The sequence below is a fragment of the Podarcis tiliguerta genome (genome assembly GCF_965153285.1).
Source record: "Podarcis tiliguerta genome assembly, chromosome: 12".
NCBI classification, from domain to species: Eukaryota; Metazoa; Chordata; class Lepidosauria; order Squamata; family Lacertidae; genus Podarcis; species Podarcis tiliguerta.
This window is the reverse complement of record NC_139545.1, coordinates 59,813,597-59,838,919: the sequence shown is the minus strand read 5'-3', so window position 1 is coordinate 59,838,919 and position 25,323 is coordinate 59,813,597. Positions and strand designations below refer to the sequence as shown.

The following is a 25,323-nucleotide window of genomic DNA, read 5'->3' as shown; positions in this document are numbered from 1 at the left end:
AGCATTCCATATCTGACGTGCAGTCGCACTTCCAGCTCTTAAGCCGTGAGTCTTTTTCACTTCAGAGACTCCTTATCTCGGCAGCTCATTAATCACGAAGCCTCTGGAGCGGCTCCCAGACCAATTAAGCTGCCAGAGTTCAAAGAGACTCTGCCGCGGCAACGAAAAGCCTCACTTTCGCTTTCCCCCCACGTATCTTCACAGTCTCTTTCGCAGTCTTTTTTTTTTTCCCCGCAGTCTTACTCTCCTGTAAGTGCCATGAATCTGGGCCCGAAACCTGTTGTTGGGATACTGCCAGGGAGACAAAGTCCATCTCGACTCCACGTCGTCTCCGGACGTCCATCGATCTCCCGTAGACACGCAGTATCAGCAATTAGCGACACGAGCTCCAGAAATAGCTTGCCACATTCCAGAGCCGTGCACGCTCTATCAGCAGATAATGCACAGCGAAAGATGCACTCAGGAGAGCATTCTTTACAACTTTATTCAGTGTTGGTCAGAACAAAGAGAAAACATGACTGCCTGCTTCAGTGTCTCCGGCACAGAGAGACGAAAAACAAAGACACAACAGAAACATCCTGTGAAAACAGGAAATACGCAGACTCTGTGACTCACAAAGCCTGCTCCCTTTTAAGGTGGAACGGAAATATCCTAACAGCCAACACCTCGGAAGCGCTGGCCTCCTGAGCTGGCGTGTTGCGCTGCCGCTGAAAGGACTTGACAACAGCATTCCTCCAGAGCAAAGGAGCTTGCGCCACTCACTGCGCATTGCATGCACACACTGCCACTGATTTCCATGCAGTGGCGCCTCCGTTTTCAAACAGCTTAGTTCCCAAACAACTCGGAACCCGAATGCTGCAAACCCAGAAATAGGTGCTCCAGTTTTTGAACTTTGACTCATGCTCCTGAGCTTCCATTTTCACTTTGCACACTTAATTTGAGTCCCCCGCATAGCAATTAAGGTTTTTCTCCTCCTGTTTAACACTTACCGTATTTTTCGTCCTATAGGGCGCACCGGCCCATAGGACGCACCTCGTTTTTTGGGGGGGGAATGAATAAAAAAAAATTATTCCCTCCCCCCAGCTGCAGCTGCCGCCCCAAGCCTTGCGGACACCCGCCAGAAGCAAGGGGAGCCCTCCGGAAGGCTCCCCGTGCTTCGGGTGGCAGGGTGCCGCCCCAAGCCTCGCGCGCCCGGCGGGACCTCCCGCTGGGCACGCAAGGCTTACCGACACCAGCCCGAAGCACGCAAGTCCTCCAGAGGGCTCCCCGTGCTTTGGGCGGCTGGCTGCCTCCCCAAGCCTCGCGCGCTCGGCGGGACCTCCCGTTGGGTGCGCAAGCCTTGCGCACACTCGCCCAAAGCACGGGGAGTCCTCCAGAGGGCTCCCCGTGCTTCGGGCGGCAGGCCGCTGCCCGCAAGCCTTGTGAGCCCGCGGGAACTCCCACCGGGCTTGCAAGGCTTGCGGATAGCTTCCTGAAGCCTGGAGAGCTAGAGGCATCGGTGCGCACCGATGCCTCTCGCTCTCCAGGCTTCAGCAAAAGCCTGCATTCGCCCCATAGGACGCACACGCATTTCCCCTTCATTTTTGGAGGGGAAAAAGTGCGTCCTATGGGGCGAAAAATACGGTAAGTAGCAAATTTAAGCCACATCGTAATTAAAGCCTTCCGCTTCTGATTGCAGTGTTGTTCTGAGGTGATATTTGGTGCTTTTGTTTTTGCTATTTTTTGTGGTTTAGTTTGTGTGGCTTCTTCATTTTTGTGTCTGTGGCTTGTTTTTCGTTTTATGATTGATTGATTGATTGATTGATTGTGTGACTGCGGAAATGGTTTTAGAATGCTGTGGTTTTAGAACAGACTTCTGAAATGGATTAAGTTTGAGAACCAAGGCGCCACTGTACATTTCTCTCCATTAGACAACCTATACTGGACTCCCAACGTCATAATAAGGCAAGGAAACCCCACTTTCTGAAACACAGAAATTCACAAAAAATAGTCAAATGGTACCAAAAGGTCATGGAAATGTAGACTCAGGGCATGAATAGGAACAAGAGTAATTCTCAAGATGTACCACCACATCCTGGGGACCCCCAAACCCCAAATGCCCAAGCAGGTGTTACCATCAGACAGAAAACTCATCCTCAGAGGGGAGGGAGATCCAGGAAGAGCAAAACAACAACAACAACAACAATAATAATAATTTATTATTTATACCCTGCCCATCTGGCTGGGCTTCCCCAGCCACTCTGGGCGGCTTCCAAAAGAATATTAAAATACTGTGATACATCAAACATTAAAAGCTTCCCTATCCAGGGCTGCCTTCCGATGTCTTCTAAAAGTCTGGTAGTTGTTGCTCTTTTTGACATCTGATGGGAGGGCGTTCCACAGGGCGGACTCCACCACCGAGAAGGCCCTCTGCCTGGTTCTCTGTAACCTCACTTCTCGCAGTGAGGGGACCGCCAGAAAACCCTCGGACCTGGACCTCAGTGTCCAGGCTGAACAATGGGGGTAGAGATGCTCCTTCAGGTCTACTGGGCCTTTGAGGCCGTTTAGGGCATTAAAGGTCAGCACCAACACTTTGAATTGTGCTCGGAAACGTACTGGGAGCCAATGTACATCTTTCAGGACTGTTGTTATGTGGTCTCGGCGGCCGCTCCCAGTCACCAGTCTAGCTGCCGCATTCTGGATTAGTTGTAGTTTCCGGGTCACCTTCAAAGGTAGCCCCACATAGAGCGAATTGCAGTAGTCCAAGCGGGAGATAACTAGAGCATGCACCACTCTGGCGAGGCAGTCCAGGGGCAGGTAGGGTCTCATCCTGCGTACCAGATGGAACTGGTAGACAGCTGCCCTGGACACAGAATTGACCTGTGCCTCCATGGACAGCTGTGAGTCCAAAATGACTCCCAGGCTGCACACCTGGTCCTTCAGGGGCACAGTTACCCTATTCAGGACCAAGGAGTCCTCCACACCTGCCCGCCCCCTGTCCCCCAAAAACAGTACTTCTGTCTTGTCAGGATTCATCCTCAATCAACTGTGTTAACCAAGTTTTGAGGACAAAAGGACACGCAAATCTTTTCTTCTGCCAGGGTGAGACAGATGTTGTAACAAACAGGGCCATGTCTGGATCTCAGATTTCTGCCAAACACCTCACCTTTTCTGCAACATACCTATGATGTTTTGATGACACTGTGTGAAATATATTATGGGAAAGTGTGGGAACTTTAAAAAAGCATGTAAACTTTTGTTCGGAGTTCTTCTTCCTTGTTCTTCCTTACGAGTTGGAACTGTTGTTCGGCTTCTTCAACGTGGCCGAGGTCTCTTGCTTGAACCCGACCGATTCTGAACCCGCAGGGCTAGACCCTGACAAAGTTGGGAGATGGCTTAAGTAGCAGACCCCAAGATTTTGTCCTTAACAGCATACATGTAAAACCGTAAGCCGAGGTCTTGGCTTTGGAAAAATGCAAGGGGGGTGTGTCTCTGAGGTAAATACCCACACCTTGACCTCCTCGCCTGTGGAGCCAGTTGTGGAAAGCGCTCTGTGCATGCTCAAAGTTCCTCCACTCTCTCATTATCACTGCCCACCATCTTAGGCTGAGCCCTGCCATGAAAAACAGGTTCTGGGGCCGACAAGCAGAAGAACGTGAGAAGAGCCTGCAGGATCAGGACCGTGCTCTATCCAGTCCAGCATCCTGTTCTCACGGGGGGGGGGGGGCACCAGGTGCCCCAATAGGACTCAAACTCAAGACCCTCTCACCTCTTGTGGCTTCCAGGGACTGCCATTCAGAAGCACAATCCTCTTTTAAAGCCATCGAGAGTGTTTGCAGGGCAGCGGCTGAAGAAGGAGCCAAAAGGGTTTTCTTGTGTGTGTGATTCTTGTGGCTGATTAGCTGCTTTCCCTGGTCAAAGGTCAGAGGGGGCAGGGTTTCTGTTGAGGAAGGTGATTAGCTGTGGGAGGAGCTTATCAGTGTTTGCAGGGCAGCGGCGCGCGCCTATCGGCGCGCGCAGTTTGAACCATCTTTTAGATTTAGGGGAGCTAGTCTCAAGCCCAACAACACATTCTCAAGATGGAGGGGGAGGGAACAGCTGCAGTCGCCTGCGGTTCCTGCGCAATGTTTGCCATCTTGCCAAAGGTTGCAGGCAGCTTTACGTGCAGCAATTGCATGTTGATTGCCCTCCTAAAAGACAAAGTCCAGCAACTGGAGGAACGTGTAGCTACGCTCCAAAGAATTAGAGAGCTGGAGCTCTTCTTGGAAGCAACAGAGCACACCGTCTCCACCAAGGAGGAGACAGGGGACTCCCCTGAGAAGGAGGCTAGTTCACCAACACAGGAGCCCGATATGTGGAGAAACGTGACTCAAAGAAGTAGGAGGCCCAGGGTTCGCTCTGATTGTCTAGAAATACACAATCGCTTTGAGGTCCTCTCCCCTAGCATGGAAGACGAAGAGCAGACTCCATTTGAGGATCTCTCCCTCATTACAGTCGATCACGTATATGAAGATGAGCAGCAAAGTCAGTCCTCAGGGAATGTGCAGGCGACCTTGGAACGGCCCGCTCACGGAAGAACCCTGACCAAACCTAAGAGAAGGCGTGTAGTGGTGATAGGGGATTCCCTACTGAGGGGAACAGAAGCAGTGATCTGTGGGCCTGACAAGATGTCTCGGGAAGTGTGCTGTCTCCCCGGGGCTAAGATCCAAGATGTAACTGAACGACTGCAAGGAATCATAAAACCCACTGACAAATACCCCTTCCTCTTGGTTCATGTGGGAACCAATGACACTGCAAGCAATAGCCTCCAGAAGATCAAAAGAGACTACGAGGCTCTGGGCAGGAAATTGAAGCAATTAAATGCACAGATTGTCATCTCATCTGTCCTCCCAGTTGAACGACGTGGCCCAGGGAGAGAGGGGAAAATAGTGGAAGTAAACAGCTGGCTTCGCAAATGGTGTAAACAGGAACGGTTTGGATTCTTAGATCACGGACTGCAGTTTCTTGAGGATGGACTTCTGGCAAGCGATGGGCTGCACCTCACAACGGTTGGGAGGAATGTTTTTGCCAAAAAACTAAGAAACCTCATCAGGAGGGCTTTAAACTGACTAATGTGGGGGAGGGAGACAGTGCTCCTGAAGGTAGGAGTCTATTAATTGATGAAGATGATCATCCAAATGTCATAGACCAAATGGAGCAAACAGCAAGCAGACCTAGTGGTGGGAGGAAAAAATCCTTAAATAAGAGACACGGGGGAATGACTAATGGACTTCAATGTCTGTACACTAATGCACAAAGCATGGGAAATAAACAAGATGAGCTTGAGCTCTTGGTACAGCAAACTAAATATGACATAATAGGCATCACTGAAACCTGGTGGGATAAGTCCCACGATTGGAATGTAAAAATGGAGGGATACAATCTATTTCAGAGAAACAGACCAGACAAAAAAGGAGGAGGAGTGGCGTTATATGTCAGGGATGTGTATACCTGTGAAGAGATCCAAGATTTAGAACCTCAAAGCCAAAGTGAGAGCATGTGGGTCAAAATTAAGGGAGAGAAGAATAATAGTGACCTCATTGTGGGAGTTTACTATAGATCCCCAAGCCAAACGGAGGACATAGATGATGCCTTCCTGGAACAGATGGCCAAGCATGCAAAAGGAAGGGAGATAGTAGTAATGGGGGACTTCAATTACCCAGATATTTGTTGGATGTCAAACTCAGCCAAGAGCATAAGGTCAAACAGATTCCTCACTGGCCTTGCAGACAACTTCATTGTCCAGAAAGTGGGAGAAGCAACAAGAGGAACAGCCATTTTAGATCTGGTCCTAACCAATGTCGATGACCTGGTTAATGGCGTAGAAGTGGAAGGATCATTAGGCGCAAGTGATCATGCTCTTCTGAAGTTTACTATACAACGGAAAGGAGCAGCCAAGCATACTAGGACTCAATTTCTTGACTTTAAGAAAGCCGACTTCATAAAACTTAGGGAAGTGCTGGGTGAGATCCCATGGACAGTAATACTAAAAGGAAAGGGAGTTCATGATGGCTGGGAGTTTGTTAAGAGGGAGATAGTAAAAGCACAACTTCAGGCAATACCAATGAGACGGAAACATGGAAGGTGCCTAAAGAAGCCAGGGTGGCTATCTAAAGAACTTTTAACTGAGTTAAGATTAAAAAAGGATGTGTACAAAAAATGGAAAAGGGGGGAAACCACCAAAGAGGAATTCAAACAAATAGCCAGCACGTGTAGACACAAAGTCAGAAAAGCTAAAGCACAGAATGAACTCAGGCTTGCTAGAGAGGTTAAAAGCAACAAAAAAGGCTTCTATGGGTATGTTCGTAGCAAAAGGAAGAACAAAGAAACAGTGGGGTCACTCAGAGGAGAAGATGGTGAAATGCAAACAGGGGACACAGAAAGGGCTGAACTCCTCAATGCCTTCTTTGCCTCAGTCTTCTCCGATAAAGAAAACAATGCCCGACCTGAAGAATTTGGAGGAAATGATTCAGCAGAGGAAACACAGCCCAGAATAACTAAGGAGATAGTACAAGAATACTTGGCTAGTTTAGATGTATTCAAGTCTCCAGGGCCAGATGAACTGCATCCAAGAGTATTAAAAGAACTGGCAGATGTGATCTCAGAACCACTGGCAGTCATCTTTGAGAATTCCTGGAGAACAGGCGAAGTCCCGGCAGACTGGAGGAGGGCAAATGTTGTCCCTATTTTCAAAAAGGGGAAAAGAGAGGACCCAAATAATTACCGCCCAGTCAGTCTAACATCAATACCAGGGAAGATTCTGGAGCAGATCATTAAGCAAACAATCTGTGAGCACCTAGAAAGGAATGCTGTGATCACCAATAGTCAGCATGGATTTCTGAAAAATAAGTCATGTCAGACTAACCTGATCTCATTTTTTGACAGAATTACAAGCCTGGTAGATGAAGGGAACGCAGTGGATGTAGTCTACCTTGATTTCAGCAAGGCATTTGACAAGGTGCCCCATGATATTCTTGTAAAGAAGCTGGTAAAATGCGGTCTTGACTATGCTACCACTCAGTGGATTTGTAACTGGCTGACTGACCGGACCCAAAGGGTGCTCATCAATGGTTCCTCTTCATCCTGGAGAAGAGTGACTAGTGGGGTGCCACAGGGTTCTGTTTTGGGCCCGGTCTTATTCAACATCTTTATCAACGACTTGGATGATGGACTCAAGGGCATCCTGATCAAATTTGCAGATGACACCAAACTGGGAGGGGTGGCTAACACCCCAGAAGACAGGATCACACTTCAAAACGACCTTGACAGATTAGAGAACTGGGCCAAAACAAAGAAGATGAATTTTAACAGGGAGAAATGTAAAGTATTGCACTTGGGCAAAACAAATGAGAGGCACAAATACAAGATGGGTGACACCTGGCTTGAGAGCAGTACATGTGAAAAGGATCTAGGAGTCTTGGTTGACCACAAACTTAACATGAGCCAACAGTGTGACGCGGCAGCTAAAAAAGCCAATGCAATTCTGGGCTGCATCAATAGGAGTATAGCATCTAGATCAAGGGAAGTTATAGTGCCACTGTATTCTGCTCTGGTCAGACCTCACCTGGAGTACTGTGTCCAGTTCTGGGCACCACAGTTCAAGAAGGACACTGACAAACTAGAACGTGTACAGAGGAGGGCAACCAAAATGGTCAAAGGCCTGGAAACGATGCCTTATGAGGAACGGCTAAGGGAGCTGGGCATGTTTAGCCTGGAGAAGAGGAGGTTAAGGGGTGATATGATAGCCATGTTCAAATATATAAAAGGATGTCACATAGAGGAGGGAGAAAGGTTGTTTTCTGCTGCTCCTGAGAAGCGGACACGGAGCAATGGATACAAACTACAAGAAAGAAGATTCCACCTAAACATTAGGAAGAACTTCCTGACAGTAAGAGCTGTTCGACAGTGGAATTTGCTGCCAAGGAGTGTGGTGGAGTCTCCTTCTTTGGAGGTCTTTAAGCAGAGGCTTGACAACCATATGTCAGGAGTGCTCTGATGGTGTTTCCTGCTTGGCAGGGGGTTGGACTCGATGACCCTTGTGGTCTCTTCCAACTCTATGATTCTATGATTCTATGATTCTATGGTAGTCGTCCCTGCTTCCTGTGGCAGGGAGTTCCAAGGAAACCAAACTCTGGGCAAGACTTGGAGCTTCTCATTACTTGGAGATTGGGGGGCACACAACAATATTTGTGGCTTCTTTAAAAGAGGATTTATAAAGGGACAGACAGAAGACAGTACTAGAGAGATTTGCACACACACACACACATATATAAAATTAGTATCTTAGCAATACAGGAAACCTCAGCTGTCTACAGTTTGATCCTTTGCAGACCTGCTCTGACTGTGTGGAGGGAGTCTTTTCACAAGATGCATGTTCTGCGCTGGGCTAAGGGGGGTCTGAGGGACATAGCAGCATCTTCTGGGAGCTGCGATTAAGGGGTGTGTGTCAAAACCACTGAACCTGCAGGAGGAGGGAAGGGGAGAGTCCTGCTGCCCCCCCCCTTGCTCCTCAGATCTTAAGCTGCTATGATGAAGCTGGGTGCACATCGCACGTGTGTGTGTGTGTGTGTGTGTGTGTGTGTGTGTTTTGTCAAAACAGCATCAATAAAACACGCCCGCCACTTATACTGTCTCCGCATTACAACCTCCTTATCTCCTCTTCCCAGCATCCAAAGAATGCCGTTTAATCATTCTGTGAACGTCCCCGGTGATAAATTAATAAAGCCCATTCGGAGATGAATGGATCTGAACTTGGATTATCAGAGCATTTGGAGCAGGATGGGGCTGAAGGAGAAAAAGTGCGTCTGATTTTGGGAGTTCGTCTGACTCAGCTGAGATCTCTGGGTTGACAGAATGCCATTATTGCCGGCTCATGAAGTCGGGAGGGGGCCTCTAAAGGTCATCTGGTCCAACTCCTCAAAACACAGGAGACCCACAGCCACTGAAGCATCCTTGAGAGGGGGGCGCACACACCCACACACGCACACACCCACACCAGGAATTGAAGGAAGGTTCAAGGAGAACCTTTCCTAGATGGGCAGAATAAATGAGGTGAATACAAAGACTACACAACATTACATATTTCTTTCTAGCCAATCACATATAAACTGATTTAATGCACGATTGCAAAGTAATAAACTTTATCTCTGTGCCTTTTTAAAAAAGCAATGTTCTAACCCTGCACTGAACAAAGAAGGGCTGGATGTTCCAAGCGCAATTGCCACACTTCCAGGTTAATTGCCGTGTCAACGACCTGCAAAATCTAGTGACAATAACCCCTGGAACATGAAGCAACTGGAGGCCTGGATTTGGCCAGGAAAACAAGGCTGCGTTTCACATACTGTTATGCAGTCCAAAAATCTTCCAGTATCTCCAGGTCAAAAGCCATTTGCAAGAGAAGGAAAGGAGTTGTTTTTGCACACTGGCAAAGAAGATGTTTATTTAAGTGTACCCATTTTACAGAAAAGGGTTGTTTAAAACACAGGTGGTTATGTAAGAATAAACAGCAAAGAGGATTTCAGTTAAAAAATTCCAGCAATTCTTTAGATCCCTGTTTTCCCAGGGCCAAAAAACAGCTGCGGAAGTCTCCCCCCTGCATTTTGGGGGTGCCCTACAAGGCTAATAGCTCCTGGGCAACCTGAGGACCGAGTTATAAGGAGCAGGAAGTTGAGTATTTCTTGAGGCAGCTATTTGGGGCTTTTTGGAAAGGGAAGATCAGCCTCAAAACCGGCAATTGGAAGTGGAAGAGCAATCTCTGGGTCTGGCCTTTTCCTCCTGCCATTTGCCCCCCCCCCCAACCCCACACCCCAAAATCCACTTTTCCTCTTTTACAGTTTGCCCCACAGAGATGAGGAAAGCAGGTTTGGGGTCAACCTGAGAGGACAAGGAGGGAGGGCAAAGCGGCCCCTGCCCCACGGCCATTTCTCAACCTCGGCTTCCAAGGCCGTTTCTCAGGTTGTTGTTGTTGTTTTTAAACCACCCCACCCCAGAACAAACTGTCCAGGGCAAGGAAAACGCGGCTGCCCCATAACTCAAAGCCCAGACGTTCATCCAGACTGAAGCCTCAAACCCTCAGCTCAGGCCCCTCGGCCACTTTGTGGGTCTTGTGGCAGCCAAACCCTCGTGGGAAGAAATCCTTGGCAGCAGAAAGCCTGAATGCCGCCCTGGCACCCGATTCGGGCGCCCCCTTGTCCGGGGAGATCCAGGAGCAGGTTGACGGGGGCAGAGAGGGGACCCCAGCTCCACCTTCAGAAATAGCTCCTCCTGGCATTCTCCTCGGCGGCGTCGCTGACAAAGACAAGGTTGTGGCAGCCGCCCAGCGGCTGTGGGGGGGAGGGCAGGGAGCTTGAGGACCCCAGGAACGTCTTCAGCCGGGGGGCATTTGCCGGGCGCTGCCCCATGTCCTGCAAGGCACAAGAGGAATGGGGCTCAGCGCCCCACATCTCCTGTCAAGGATCCCACCTGCGCAGCCAGAGGGACAGGCTGACCTCTGGACTAAACTAAGGATTGGGGTGTGTGTGGAGGGGGGGACACATTTTGGACCCTCCAGGGGAACTTGACTTCCTTCGACGCCAACCTGCAACATGGCCCACAGGCAGGGATGTGGGCGGCATCCCTCTGTCTCGAGGGACAATGGAGTGCGCCTCTGGGGGTGGAACAGCGGCATGAGCAGCCCCAGAGTGAACCCTCTGGGGTGCAAGCCTGGGCAGGGGGCCTGGGGGTCCTGGGCTGCCCAGATTGCAAGGCCCCCCTCTTGGCCTGGCTGACGGGGTCCCAAGGAAAGCAGAGCGAGGCGTTTGGCACCAGCTGGGCTGCAGGAATTGCTGGAAGACTGTCTCACCAGAGTGGTGCATGCTCTGGTTATCTCCCGCTTGGACTACTGCCATGCGCTCTACGTGGGGCCACCTTTGAAGGTGACCCAGAAACTACAACTAATCCAGAATGCGGCAGCTAGACTGGTGACTGGGAGCGGCCGCCGAGACCACATAACACTGGTCCTGAAAGACCTACACTGGCTCCCAGTACATTTCTGAGCACAATTCAAAGTGTTGGTGCTGACCTTGAAAGCCCTAAATGGCCTCAATCCAGTATACCTGAAGGAGCATCTCCACCCCCATCATTCTACCCGGACACTGAGGTCCAGCTCCGAGGGCCTTCTGGCGGTTCCCTCACTGCAAGAAGCCAAGTTACAGGGAACCAGGCAGAGGGCCTTCTCAGTGGTGGTGACCGCCCTGTGGAATGTCCTCCCACCAGATGTCAAAGAGAAAAACAACTACCAGACTTTTAGAAGACATCTGAAGAAAGGCCTGTTTAGGGAAGTTTTTAATATTTAATGCTGTATTGTTTTTAACACTCGATTGAGAGCCGCCCAGAGTGGAGTATTATTATTATGGGTGGAGTATTATTATTATGGGTGGAGTATTATTATTATGGGTGGAGTATTATTATTATTATTATTATTATTATTATTATTATTATTAATACCCCATCCATCTGGCTGGGTTTCCCCAGTCACTCTGGGTGGCTCCCAACAGAACATTAAAAACAGATTAAAACATCAAACATTAAAAGCCTCCCTAAACAGGGCAGCCTTCAGATGTCTTCTAAAAGTTTGGTAGTTTATTTCCTTGACATCTGGTGGGAGGGCGTTCCATAGGGTGGGTGCCACCACTGAGAAGGCCCTCAGCCGGGTTTCCTGTAGCCTCACTTTCTGCAGGGAGGGAACCGCCAGAAGGCCCTTGGGAGATGGACCCCGGTGTCCGGGATTGAGATGCTCCTTCAGGTCTACTGGGCCTTTGAGGCCGTTTAGGGCTTTCAGGGTCAGCACCAACACTTTGAACTGTGCTCCCTTCCAAATGAAGGGAGGGGGTCTTGGACTGGCTCCTGGCTGCCCCATCCTCGCTGGATCAGCTTCTCCAAGGCTCACCCCCCCCCCAGCAGTGGGCACCCCCCCCTCTCGGGCACGGGGGTGGGCGGGGAGGGGAGTGTTCCTGCCTTGCCCCCTTCTTTGCCCTTCTTGTAGAAACCAAGGCAGGGAAGACCGCCAGGTGCCCCTTGGCTGAGTTACACAAGACAGACCCCCCAGCCACTGCTCACCGGGCCCCAGAGGGACAGGCGGTCCCCTCTCCTCATCTCGGCCTCCTCCAGGGTCCACGGGGGCCTCACGCGGGGCAGGCTCAAGGTGGAGGAGGCGTGCAGGGGAAGCTGCGGGGCCTCAGGGGTCTCCTTGAGGTCCTCCTTGGGGGGCCGGGTGCTTCTGTGGGGAGGGGAGAAGAGAGAGGGAGGGAGGGCAGCCCAGGGGAGGGAGAAGAGGTCCAAGGAGGAGGAAGAGGAGCCCATGCCCTCCAGAGTAAGGCTCCTGGCCAGCTCAGCCTCCCCCAATTGCTTGTAGGGAAGAAGGGGGTCTTTCTTTCCACACCCCCCCCCCAAAAGAGACACTTTGCTTCTTTTTCTTTCTTTGCCGATCCCTCGTAGCCGAGTAAGATGGTTCTATAAAATTGGAGAAATCGAGAGAGATATAGCCACACCGGCAGCATATCTCTCCTTTCTCGTATCCAAAAATGCAAGAAGGGCTTTTACACTCCTCAGAAGTTCTGCCCTCGCCGGTCCTGGAAGGAGCCTTTAAAAAAGTCCCCTATGCTCAGAGACTTTGCGCCTGTTCATTGGGGGAGATAGGAAGCCCAGAGCACTTGTTCTTTAGATGCCCCTTTTATGAAGAGGCACGTAGTGAGACCATTGATCCCCTGCTGGTGATGCTCCTGGAAAAGCAAAAAATTGACCTTTTCCTGTTAGGCAAAGATCAGAAGACGACCTGGATGGTTGCCAGATTCTGTGTACAGATCTGCAGGCACAGACCATCCCCCGACCCAAACTAGTTCGTTAAGAAAATCCCCAAACTCGGTTCCATGGGTGACTCTGGGTCATCTCTCTGCGGTAGCTTATCTTAAAGTTTTAAGTGTCTATACGCTTATTGCATTTATAAATTTTAAATTTATTGTTGTACATCGTTTTAAATGTTTGTTTTCCTTCTGGGATTGTACCCCCAAGTGTGTTTTATCAGCAGAAATATGACCAGAATAAATTATCTATCTATCAACATGGTTTGAACAATGAGTTCATAAGTGACTGTGGAGGCCAATTCTGGATCCACACATCTTTCCACGGGGGGGGGGGGGGAACACTGGTTTCCGGGCGGGCACCCGGATGCTGCGTTTAGCCTCCACTGATGGGCCAAGGGTAGGGGCCAGCAATGTGCCCCCCAAACCCCCACCCTCCCCAAGGCAAGGAGGCCAGTTGTGTTCTTCTGCACGAGGGGAAAAAGGCATCCAATGAAGGAATCAGAGAGACGAGGAGAGTTAAGAGCACAAGACGATGGGGTGGTAAAAGCTTTCTGGAAAATGATATATAATGAGTTGGGAAAAAATGTTTAAGATGATTTTTGTCCCCAAACCAGAGGCTTTTTTGTTAGGCATCATAGGTGCGGAACTACCAAAAGAAAATAAAAGACTGCTTATGTATGCAATGACAGCAGCAAGGATGCTCTTAGCACAGAGATGGAAAGAAGGAGAAAGACCGAGCAGAGAAGATGGAATAGGCAGGAATGGTGAGACTGAAGGGAGAGATCAGAAACCAGGAAGACCAAGAATTCTTAAAAGACTGGAATAACTTTCTAACCTATTTGAGAGATCACTGTAAACAGTTGAAACCATTGGCAGGAATACAGTGACACTTGTAATTTAACATGGATTTTGGATACTAGGATTATATAACAGACAGATGGCACTCAGCAAAAGGTGCAGGAATAAAATTTAGAATTGGAACCCAGGGAGGGAAGGAAGGAGGTTTCAAGGTTCGAAAGAACCCCTTTTTAATGTGTGAAAGGTTATGGTGTATAACCTTCATGAAAAACTAATAAAAATTTATTTTTTAAAAAACAGAGCATAAGACAAGCCTGGCTTCAGGATCAGGCCCATCAGGTCCAGCCTCCTCTTCTCACAAGGGCCAAGCAGATGCCCATTAGGGGAAACCCTCCATCAGGATTCGCACTCAGAACCAGCTGTCTCCCCTCCTGCGGCTTCCAGGGAGAGCAAGAGGCAAACTGGTCTGTAGCCAGAGAGAGGGATTTTTCCTGGGGAGACGCACCCCCCCCTTACCTGGAAAGAGACCCAGCGATGAGCAGCAGCAGGAGGAGACCAGCGAGGCCAGAGACGACCACCAAGGCCAGCAGGAAGGCTGGGGGGGCAGAGAGGAGTCAGCCCCAAAGGGGAACCAGGTGAGCCCAACCCCCCCCCCAAAGGGCTCTTACGCTCCCCAGAGAGGAGCCACTGGTTGGCCATGGGGAGGACGCTGGCCAAGGGGGGGGTCCCTCTGGCCTGATCCAGCCACTGCAGGGCCCCCCCCTCATGCCCCTTTGCCCAGGGGGGATTAAGGAGGTGGGGGGGAAATGGGCACCAACTTGCCCCATGAGGGCAGGGAGCAGGGAGGGCACTTACGCTCCTGGCAGCCGGCACCACCGAACCCAAATGGACACCTGGGAGAGAAAAGGGGGTGGAAGGTTAAGGCAGGTAGGGTCATAGAATGGGGGAGTTGGAAGGGACCCCCCCCCCCCTTGCAGGGCAGAAATCTCATCGAAAGAAGTTTATATGTTGGAAATGTAAAGCGAAGGATGGAGATTTTTTTCACATGGGGTGGACATGTGAGAAAATGAAAAAAAAAATTGGGATATGATTTAAGACGAATTGAAAAAATTGTTCAGATATACATTCCCCCAAAAACCCAGAAGCTTTTTTGTCGGGGTTGATAGGAGCTGAAATAAGAAAAGCAGACCAGAGATGATTCATGTCTGCTACGGCTGCCGCCAGAGTCTTAGTAGCCCCAAAATAGAAAACTCAGGAAAGACCAAAATGTGCAGTGGCAGACAAAAATGGTTGAATATGTGGAATGAGCAAACTGACCCGCAGGATCCGTAACCAAGAGGAAACTAAGTTCAGAAGTGAGAGGAGTAAATTTGTGGAGTATATACGTAATAATTGTAGAAGTTTAAAAACTGTAAAAGGTAAAGGTCAAGGTACCCCTGCCCGTACGGGCCAGTCTTGACAGACTCTAGGGTTGTGCGCTCATCTCACTTAAGAGGCCGGGGGGCCAGCGCTGTCCGAAGACACTTCCGGGTCACGTGGCCAGCTGGGTCACGTGGCCCGCCCCCTGGGCCAGGTGGAATCAGCCTGAGGGGGGAGCGGCCTTCCCAACTCACAGTACAGCAGCAGCAATGTCCCTGTGCCTCCTGAGGCCTCTTAAGCTCTGGCGATGGTGAGTCACTTCCGGGTCATGTGGAAACGCCGTTTACCTTCCTGCTAGTAAGCGGTCCCTATTTATCTACTTGCACTTGGAGGTGCTTTCGAACTGCTAGGTTGGCAGGCGCTGGGACCGAACAACGGGAGCTCACCCCGCCACAGGGATTCGAACCGCCGACCTTTCGATCGGCAAGCCCTAGGCGCTGAGGCTTTTACCCACAGCGCAACCCGCGTCCCGTCAAAAACTTTTGTCTTAAAAACTGTAGTAGGATTAAAATAAATCTTATGATGTGAATAGGATGTTATGGAGAACCTGCGAAAAATGAAAGATTACTATGAAAACTTGTTGAAGGGAGGGAGGGAAGTCTGTGCTCAACGGAACGTTGGGAAGATAAGTGTACATAGGATTGTAGAACTTCAGTGCATTTATTTTGTTTTGTTTGTGTTAAAGAAAACTCAATAAAAAGCATTAAAAAAAATAAATAAAGAAGTTTACAAAATGAGGAATGGCATGGAGAAGGCAGAGAGAGGAGTCTCTCTCATAACAGGGGAACCTGGGGCTCAAATGGATAAAATAAAGTCCTTCATGCAATACAGTTAACCTGTGGAACTCTGCCACGGGAGAAAGTGATAGCGACCGGCCTGGATGGCTTGAAAAGAGGATGAGACAAATTCATGAAGGAGGAGGAGAAACAGAGGTTGGATGGCCGCCTGTCATGCGTGATCTAGTTGAGATTCCTGCATTGCAGGGGGTGGGACTAGATGGCCTTTGGGGGTCCCTCCCACCTGGACAATGCTGTGGTTCTGTAAGAGGGTGATGGGTAGCCTTGGGGGCATCTGGGGGGCCCCCCCCCGTGAGAAGAGGAGGCTAGAGACTGCAAGACGTTTTGTCAGGAGGACTATTTGAAATATTGCAAGAAAGACGATGAGGAGAGTCATTAGTTAATGATAATTAGGAGTAATAGAGAAATTAAGAAATGCAGAATAAGTGATAAAGAACGAAAAATCATCAGAAGTGTTGATGGAAGTCTAAAATATTGTATAAGATAAGAAGTTATGTTATATGATTGTTGGAAATGATATGTTAAAAAACCCGATAAAAATGTATTTTAAAAAAAGGGATGAGAAGAGGAGGCTGGAGCAGGTGGGGCCCCTTGGGTCTGATCCTGCGGCCTCCAGGTCCCCTCCAGTCGCTGGCTCAGCGGAAGAATGAGGTGGGAGAAGACCCCCCTGCCGCTTCTGCCCAGACCCTGGAGCCCACCTGGTCCTGGAGGGGGCAGCTCAGGGAGGGAGGAAGAAGAAGAAGAGAGGAGGTCAGAAATGGAAGCAGCTGCAAAAGGCACTCCCTGGTAGCCACCCCCCCACCTGCCCAGAAGGCAGGGAGATGGAGTTTGCCCCCCAGGGCAGGTCCAGCCAGGAGCCACCTCAGCAGAGGAGATAGAGAGCGGTCATAAAATGTTGCAAGAAACCTCCAAGGTCGTCTCAAAGGGAGCCTTTCGCAGCCTGAAGGGACTTTTCCCTGCCGGAACCCCAGAGGAATTCTGCACATGGCCAGAGACCTCTTGGGATGGAGCCAGGCCACCCCCAGACCTCCTTCGCTGTGCACCCCTTGAGGGAAGAGTCTGGATGGAGCCCAGACATTGCCCTGGGACAGGAGGGGGATGTTTGTGTCCTGCAGGCAGGCAGAGACAACCCCCCCCGGGGGGGCCAAGAGGGACAAGGCCTGCCTCTCACGCCTCCTGCAAAATGGGACACCTGCCCAAGTCTCTTATTTTCCCTTCTTTTAATAATTTCAATTGGGGTGGGTGTGACAATAAATTTTCCGCACCGGGTCCCAGCTGACCTTGCTATGCCACTGCTTGCTGCTGGCTTGTTTTTTTTATTGGGGGGGGAAGTAACAGCCACAATAAGTGAGGGGGGTCTGGGGAGGGGGCCGCTGCGCTCAGGCCCTGCTGGGGGGCTCCCTTTCAGAGGGAGGTGGAAGGAGGTGCCCCTGCCCCTGGCAAGTTGCCACAGGGACACCCCCCCCCCCGGGGAAACTCACCTGGTGCAGGTGCCGTTCTGCAGCCAAAATCCACTGCTGCATTCTTTGGGGCGCAGGAGGGAGAAGAGAGAGAACAAGCATGAATCACAGGAGGGACCCCAGGGGTCATCCAGCCCAACCCCTGCAATGCGGAGGTCTCAGCTGAAGAATCCCAGACAAGGGGAACTGACGTGCCCCCCAAGTGGTGCTCTGCCCCACGACCCCCCTTCCCACCCCTCCAGGCAGTGATGACCAAGGGGCCAGTTCACACGTCCTGAAGGGAGGACCCCCTCCCACCCCACCTCTGACTGGGGGGCTCCTCTGCCTCCCTCAAGCCATGCATCACCCGGGGTTTCGGGGTGCTGGGTCCCTGCCCCTCACATCAGGCTGGGAGCCTGGAAACCCCTTGGAGGGCCAGCCAGGCTCCCTCCCTCCCCCCCCCAGGGGAGCCACACCTGCGCAGGTGCGGTCGGCAGGGTGCGCCTGGAAGTGGCCAGGCTGGCAGGTGCATCGGACGAGGCCGTCTTGGAAGGAGCAGCTGGTGGAGACAGAGTCGCAGACGTCAAAGAGGCAGAGGCTGAGGCCTGTGGAGGAGAGAGAGAGGCAGGGCAGCCGGGGCTGAGCGGAGGCTGCAGGATCCGGCCCAAAGGGGCCAAGCGAGACCAGCCTCCGGGGGGAGATCCGCAGGCAGGATCCCAGCACAAGAGCAGCTCTCCCCTCGTCCTCCATGAATTTGCCTTATCCTCTTTTGAAGCCATCCCCGTTGGTGGGCATCCCCGTCTCATGAGGCAGGGAGTCCCACAGTTCAACTCTGCTTTCCTTTATCTGACTCATAGGATGCCCCAGACTTTTAGCACTAGGCTTTCTCCGTGTTACGAATTATTTCTCTGAATTTTACGGGTTATAACTCATGGCGTGTTTCTTACTACCCTTTCCCCCAAACTAGAAGTCCCCAAAGTCAGGCTCCTCTGCAATCCTTTTCCAACTCTGCAATGTCCTTTTCTAAAGGAGGGCAGCCCAGTCGCAGGGAGGAACCCCCCCCCAACAGTCTGCGGTAGCTAGACTGGGAACTGAGTGGCTGCAGACACCACATAACATCGGTCCTGAAAGACCTACACTGGCTCCCAGTACATTTCTGAGCACAAGTCAAAGTGTTGGTGCTGACCTTGAAAGCCCTAAATGGCCTCAAAGGCCCAGTAGACCTGAAGGAGCATCTCCACCCCCATCATTCTGCCGGACACTGAGGTCCACCATCGAGGGTCTTGCGAGAAGTGAAGCTACAGGGAACCAGGCAGAGGGCCTTCTCGGTAGTGGCACCCGCCCTGTGGAACGCCCTCCCACCAGATGTCAAAGAGAAGAACAACTACAGTGGTGCCTCGCAAGACGAAAAGAATCTGTTCCGTGAGTCTCTTCGTCTTGCGGTTTTTTTCGTCTTGCGAAGCAAGCCCATTAGCGGATTAGCGCTATTAGCACTATTAGCGGTTTAAGGGCTATTAGCGGCTATTAAGGGATTAGCGGCTATTAAGGGATTAGTGGACCAGCTGATAAGCGGCTTAGATCAGCTGATAAGCGGCTTAGCTAACAGCTGTTAAGCGGCTTAGGGGCTGGGGGAAAAGGGGGAGAGGGAAAAAAACCCTGCAGAACTCGCAAGACATTTTCGTCTTACGAAGCAAGCCCATAGGGAAATTCATCTTGCGAAGCGCCTCTGCAGACGGAAAACCCTTTCGTCTAGCGAGTTTTCCGTCTTGCGAGGCATTCGTCTTGCGGGGCACCACTGTACTAGACTTTTAGAAGACATCTGAAGGCAGCCCTCTTCCGGGAAGCTTTTAATGTTTGATGTATCACAGTATTTTAATATTCTTTTGGAAGCCGCCCAGAGTGGCTGGTGAAACCCCTGCGGCCTTCGCAAGCGCCAGGCCTGCCAGCCCCCCCCCTCCCGCCTCCCTTGCCCTGACAGACCCGGACCTTTTCCCGGGACCCCCCCCCCGCTCCCTTCCACTCACTCTGGTAGGGGCCCGTCTTGCGCAGGAGAGCACATGCGGGGAGCCCCATGTGGCTGCTGTTGTGGCACTGTGCCCGGAAGGTGGCCACGGCCTCCGCCACCTGCCGGCTGGTGACTGGCGCCCGTGCGGAGAAATGGTGGAACAGGGTCACTTCGGAGCTGGGCCACCTGGGGAGCGACAGGTGAGGTGGGGTCAGGGGGGCGTCCACCTGCCCCAAACCCCCCCATTCCCTTCCTTCCCCCTCCACCATCTGCTTTCACTGGGCTGAACAGCCGCCCTCCAAACCAGCCCACCTTACAGGCCTGTCGCTGGGTTTACAAAGCTCTGCGGGCGCCCAGAAAATGTGCTTTGTGGATACGGAGGAAGCAGAGGGAGGGAATGATCCGGGACTGCCAGCTCCCCGGGTCTTATTTATTTCTTTACTAATATATTGATAGAGCAATTAAGGATTTTTACAATTTTATAACATGCAGAGAATAACATGCGCTGAGAAACCAGAGAGAGGAACTGAGTCTCTTGGGTTTTTTCTTTTTGGGGAGGGGGCAGGGGGAATGAGGATGATGTATTTTGGATAAAATGTTATGTTGATATGCCTAATAATTTTTTCCCCCAAAAAATTTAACTTATTTATTTCTTTACTTATTTCATAAAATGTATACACTGCTTCACTGGAGAGGGGGGGGGGGAAGCAAAACTCAAAACGAAAAAATCGCAGCCACACTTTAAAACATATGAAAATTAGATTAAATTAGACTAAAACAGATTAAAGCCACCTCAACGTTCTGGGCATCCTGTCAATAGAAGGATGCTTATAGCAGGCGCCGGAAAGAGTACAGGGAAGGCGACTGGTTGAGGTCAAGAGGCAGGGAGTTCCCAAGGGCAGGCGCTGCCACATGAAATGCAGGGTAAGGGCAGGATGTGGCACCTGGAGTCAAGGGGGCGCATGTGGGATGAGAGAGTTTGCCATGGGGGGGTTGGTTTCACCTGCGCTGCCCCACCTCCAGCCCAGGAGCCTTCAGGGGTCTCTCTGCCACAGGCACCTGGCTATGGGTATTTTAATGCGCTGAAAAGTGGAATATTATGAGCCGTGGGGCAGGGAGTGTGTTTAGTTTATCTCCTGGCCACTATTCCATTAATGTCATTAATACTGTTCCACAGAGTATAAATGTTATATTGATTTGTTAATCACATGACAGGGCTGTGTGACGTTTAGCTTATTTTTGAGTCGTTGCTTTGTTAGCAGCGAATTATAGATTGCAAGTGTTTCTCTGGCTGATTTGTTGATTATTCTATATGATTCGTGTGGATCGGTGATGCTCCGCCCTGTCATTGCTAATTATTGTTTGTAAGCTGCTTTGGGATTCATCTGAAAGAAAAATGGCGCAGAAATATAATTAAAAAAACTAAAATGATTAATTGATAGTGCAGGTGGTGGACTCGCCTTCCTTGGAGGTTTTAAGGCAGAGGTTGGGTGACCCTGTCAGGGATGCTTTCCTTGTGAATTCCTGCATCGCAGTGGGTTAGACTAGAGGACCTCTTGGGGCCCCAACTCCACCATTCTATGATATCAGTCTTGCCGTGACCCCCCCCCCCACAGTGGCAAGCAGGCAGATGGATGCACATGGACACCTCGCTTTAGAGGTGGGGGCAGGAACCCAACCCCAAGCACCCTGACCCCCCCCCGACATGCAACCCCCCCTCCCAGCCCCTCACTTACTTCAGGTCTCTGGCAGAAGAGCCCAGGTAGCCATCGAGGTGCCCCAGGATGTGTTGGAACTGGGGAGAAAAAGTTGGAAATGTGGGGGGGGGGGAGAGAAGCAGGCCACAATGGAGCTCCGAATTCCCACCATGCCCCCCCCCCCAGTCCCAGACCACTGCTCTCAGCGAAGGGGCTACTGCCATGGAATGGCTCCCCCCTCTTCCTTCCTGGGCCGTGTTCAGAAAGTTGTGGTGGGGGATGAGTGTTCAGACACCTGGGCTCTCACTTTTGGGGTACCTCAGGGTTCCGTCCTCTCCCCCATGCTTTTCAACATCTATATGAAACCGCTGGGAGAGATCATCAGGGGGTTTGGGCTGGGTGTTCATCAGTATGCGGATGATACCCAGCTCTACCTCTCCTTTAAATCAGAAGCAGTGAAGGCGGTGAAGGTCCTGTGTGAGTGCCTGGAGGCGGTTGGAGGATGGATGGCGGCTAATGGATTGAAGTTGAATCCTGACAAGACAGAAGTACTGTTTTTGGGGGGACAGGAGGCGGCCAGGTGTGGAGGACTCCCTGGTCCTGAATGGGGTAACTGTGCCCCTGAAGGACCAAGTGCGCAGCCTGGGAGACATTTTGGACTCACAGCTGACCATGGAGGCACAGGTTAAATCCGTGTCCAGGGCAGCTGTCTCCCAGCTCCATCTGGTGCCCAGGCTGAGACCCTTCCTGCCTGCAGACAGTCTCGCCAGAGTGGTGCATGCTCTGGTTATCTCCCGCTTGGACTACTGCAATGCGCTCTATATGGGGCTACCTTTGAAGGTGACCCGGAAACTACAACTAATCCAGAATGCGGCAGCTAGATTGGTCACTGGGAGCGGCCGCCGAGACCACATAACACCGTTCCTGAGAGACCTACACTGGCTCCCAGTACATTTTTGAGCACAATTCAAACTGTTGGTGCTGACCTTTAAAGCCCTAAATGGCCTCAAAGGCCCAGTATACCTGAAGGAGCATCTCCACCCCCATCGTTCAGCCTGGACACTGAGGTCCAGCTCCGAGGGCCTTCTGGTGGTTCCCTCACTGTGAGAAGTGAAGTTACAGGGAACCAAGCAGAGGGCCTTCTCGGTAGTGGCACCCGCCCTGTGGAACTCCCTCCCGTTAGATGTCAAAGAGAAAAACAACTACCAGATTTTTAGAAGACATCCGGAGGCAGCCCTGTTTAGGGAAGCTTTTCATGTTTAACAGACTACTGTATTTTAATACTTTGTTGGGAAACCCAGCCAGATGTGTGGGGTATAAATAATAAATTCTATTCTATTCTGTTCTTCCTCTGAGCTAAAGGGGAAAGCCCCCCAGAATGGCTTAAAAAGGGGGGGGGGATGAATTGTATGAAACAAATGAATAATCCAGGACTTGGTGGGGAGGGCAGAGGGTAGGGGAAGAATCCCTAAAAGCCGCTGACCACGAAGGCGGGGGGGGGGGGGGACACACACAAGGAGCTGGCTGCTGCAAATGGGGACCCATAGAGCCTTCAGCCAATTGGGGAGGGGGGCGTCCCTTACCGATCTCTGGATCTGGAGGGTGACCCACGGCAGCTGCGACTCGGCTGAGGTGATGCCCGGCAGCGACCAGTCGGGGCTTCCCGAATCCCACAGCGAGAGCCGGCCGGGGAAGGCCTTGACTTGGCAAGAGAGAGAGGGAGGGGGCAGAAGTGGGATCAGAACAAGGCGGGGGGGAGGAGAAGCCAGAGCACATTGTTAAACTGCGGAACTCCCTGCCACAGGAGGCCTAGGTGGCCTCAGCAGAAGGGCGGACAAATTTGTGGAGGCGGCTCTCGATGGCTCCTGGCCAGGATGGCTCCGCTCTGCCCTCCCCAGTCGCAGGCAGAAACGCTTTGAATCCCGTCTGTGGAAACCCCAGGAGGAGAGAGGTTTGCTCTCGCACTCGGATCCCACTTGGGGGTTTCCCACCATGGGTGTCTGGGAGAACAAGATGCTGGCCGAGACTGGGCCACTGGCCAGATCCGGCAGGCTCTCCTCAGGCTGCCTTTTCTTTTCAAAGTTATTTTTATTAAAAGTTTTCCAACAAAATTTAACATAATCAATACTAAATAAAAACAAAATAAAAACACAAATTGCATTTTACATTTCAACTTCCCTTTCTGGTTTATCACTTATTCATTTCTTCTGCATGTAATTTTCTATACCTTGTATACTGAAATTGAAATCATACTTTATTGACATATTCTTAACGTTTTACCCTCCTATTTATATTTTCTGTTTATATTTGTTAATTGTACGTGTCTTAATCAAATCCTGCAAGTGAGTTCATTTCAGTACATGGTTTCTGTATATACAGCATGTATACTAAAATTGGAACGACGCAGAGAAGATTAGCACGGTCCTTATTGCTGCCTTTTCTTTAATTTTTTGAATTTTTATTGGAAATTTTATTTACAACATAACATAAACCCTCCACCACCCCCAATACTGAAATGCAATAAGCATAACATACAACAACACAACCAACCAAATGAAAGACTTCCTTTATCCTGTATCTGGCCTCCTTATTTACTTCTTATAAGCTGTTTCCTTTATGAATGATTATTAAGATTTTTCTAATTATAACTTAAATATCCACAAAATCTCCTGCAGACATTGATCGAAACAAGTCCAGGTATGTATTTTAGGGCACTGTTTTGTGAAGTATTCTCTGCATTTTCCTCATGCTTTTTGAAACTCTTGTCTAGCGTGATCTCTCATTGCCTCTGTTAATCTAGCCAGCTCAATATACTCTCACAGTTTGTCTTGCCATTCCTTTTTTGTTTTTATTGCTGCCTTTTCAACCAGGCTGGAGAAAGGCAGAGGAAATGGGGTGGGGGAGCCTCTGCAGCCCCACAAGAGAGAGGAAAAGCAGTTTCTCCAAACTTCCCTTTCCCCCATCCAGAAAAGGAGAGGACCGCCGTCGCCCTCTAGAGGACAGGTGAGGCCATTGCTCTCCCCTCCATCTCAAGCCGCAGGCCTGTCCTTCAGTTGTCCTCCCTGATGCTCCCGATTTTTCACAGAATCCTCGAATGGTCAAATGGCAAGGGACCCCCAGGGGTCATCCAGTCCAACCCCCTGCAAGGCAGGAATCTCAGCTCAAGCATCCCTGACAGACAGCTATCCAAGCTCTGCTTAAAAGCCTCCAGGGAAGGAGAGTCTGACCCAGAGGTCCCTACAGGACATTATTTCTTTGCATTTTACATTTAAACCCATCCGCCCTCCCAAAGGAGACCAGGGCGGGAAGCAGCAAGTGATAAAATAGTAAAATATCTTATTTGGGGAGGGGCTAGATGACCTTTGGGAGCCTTTCCAACTCTACAATAATTCTGTGAGTGTAAGCAGCAAGGCCCACATTCAGCCTTCAGCTTTAGCTGATTCCTGCCTTGCAGGGGGTTGGACTAGATGACTCTTGGAGGGCCCTCCCAACTGTTAATTCTGGTTCTATGATCCCAGAGACCCCCTTGGCTTTCTGTGACTTTACTTGACCCCTGGACTGAAGCAGCAGGAAGGGGCTGGCTCCTTGGGCCGGTCACAATCTCTCAGCCTAGCCCACCTTGCAGGGCTGTTGTGGGGATTAAGAGGCAGGCACCTTCAGCTCTTTGGGGCGGCTAGGGACAAAGGTGAGAGCTGTCTCCTAGTTCTGCTGGATCTCTCAGTGGCTTTTGATACCATCAACCATAACAGCCTTCTGGACCGTCTAGAGGGGCTGGGAGCTGGGGGCAATGTTATACCAGCTCCATCTGGTACACAGGATGAGACCCTTCCTGCCTGTGGACTGTCTCACCAGAGTGGTGCATGCTCTAGTTATCTCTCGCTTGGACTACTGCAATGGGCTCTACGTGGGGCTACCTTTGAAGGTGACCCGGAAACTACAACTAATCCAGAATGCGGCAGCTAGACTGAGGACTGGGAGCGGCCGCCAAGACCACATAACACCGGTCTTGAAAGACCTACATTGGCTCCCAGTATGTTTCCGAGCACAATTCAAAGTGTTGGTGCTGACCTTTAAAGCCCTAAACGGCCTCAAAGGCCCAGTAGACCTGAAGGAGCGTCTCCATCCCCATCGTTCTGCCCAGACACTGAGGTCCAGGTCCGAGGGCCTTCTGGTGGTTCCCTCATTGAGAGAAGTGAGATTACAGGGAACCAGGCAGAGGGCCTTCTCGGTAGTGGCGCCTGCCCTGTGGAACGCCCTCCCACCAGATGTCAAGGAACAACTGTTTTACTTTTAAAAGACACCTGAAGGTGG

General features: G+C 50.8%; 1 protein-coding gene across 4 annotated transcripts in view; it reads right to left on the bottom strand.

Moving 5' to 3' along the window:
- The window catches only part of LOC310660981 (protein HEG homolog 1-like), a 194,351-nt gene that overhangs the window by 166,986 nt on the left and 2,042 nt on the right, over positions 1 to 25,323 (bottom strand). The window contains exons 4-12 of one of the 4 annotated variants that reach the window (XR_014503680.1): positions 22,596 to 22,709; positions 21,052 to 21,110; positions 19,335 to 19,501; positions 17,787 to 17,915; positions 17,353 to 17,395; positions 14,511 to 14,548; positions 14,172 to 14,250; positions 12,115 to 12,274; positions 9,995 to 10,421 (exon numbers count right to left, since the gene is read on the bottom strand). Coding sequence is in view for 3 of the 4 variants with exons in the window: in XM_083406639.1 (XP_083262765.1) it covers positions 10,266 to 10,421; positions 12,115 to 12,274; positions 14,172 to 14,250; positions 14,511 to 14,548; positions 17,353 to 17,395; positions 17,787 to 17,915; positions 19,335 to 19,501; positions 21,052 to 21,110; positions 22,596 to 22,714 (950 nt within the window). In the remaining variant the exon portion in view is untranslated. Of the gene's footprint in view, positions 1 to 9,426; positions 10,422 to 12,114; positions 12,275 to 14,171; positions 14,251 to 14,510; positions 14,549 to 17,352; positions 17,396 to 17,786; positions 17,916 to 19,334; positions 19,502 to 21,051; positions 21,111 to 22,595; positions 22,715 to 25,323 lie in introns of those variants that run through there. The other 3 variants (XM_083406639.1, XM_083406638.1, XM_083406640.1) reach the window with 3 other exon arrangements.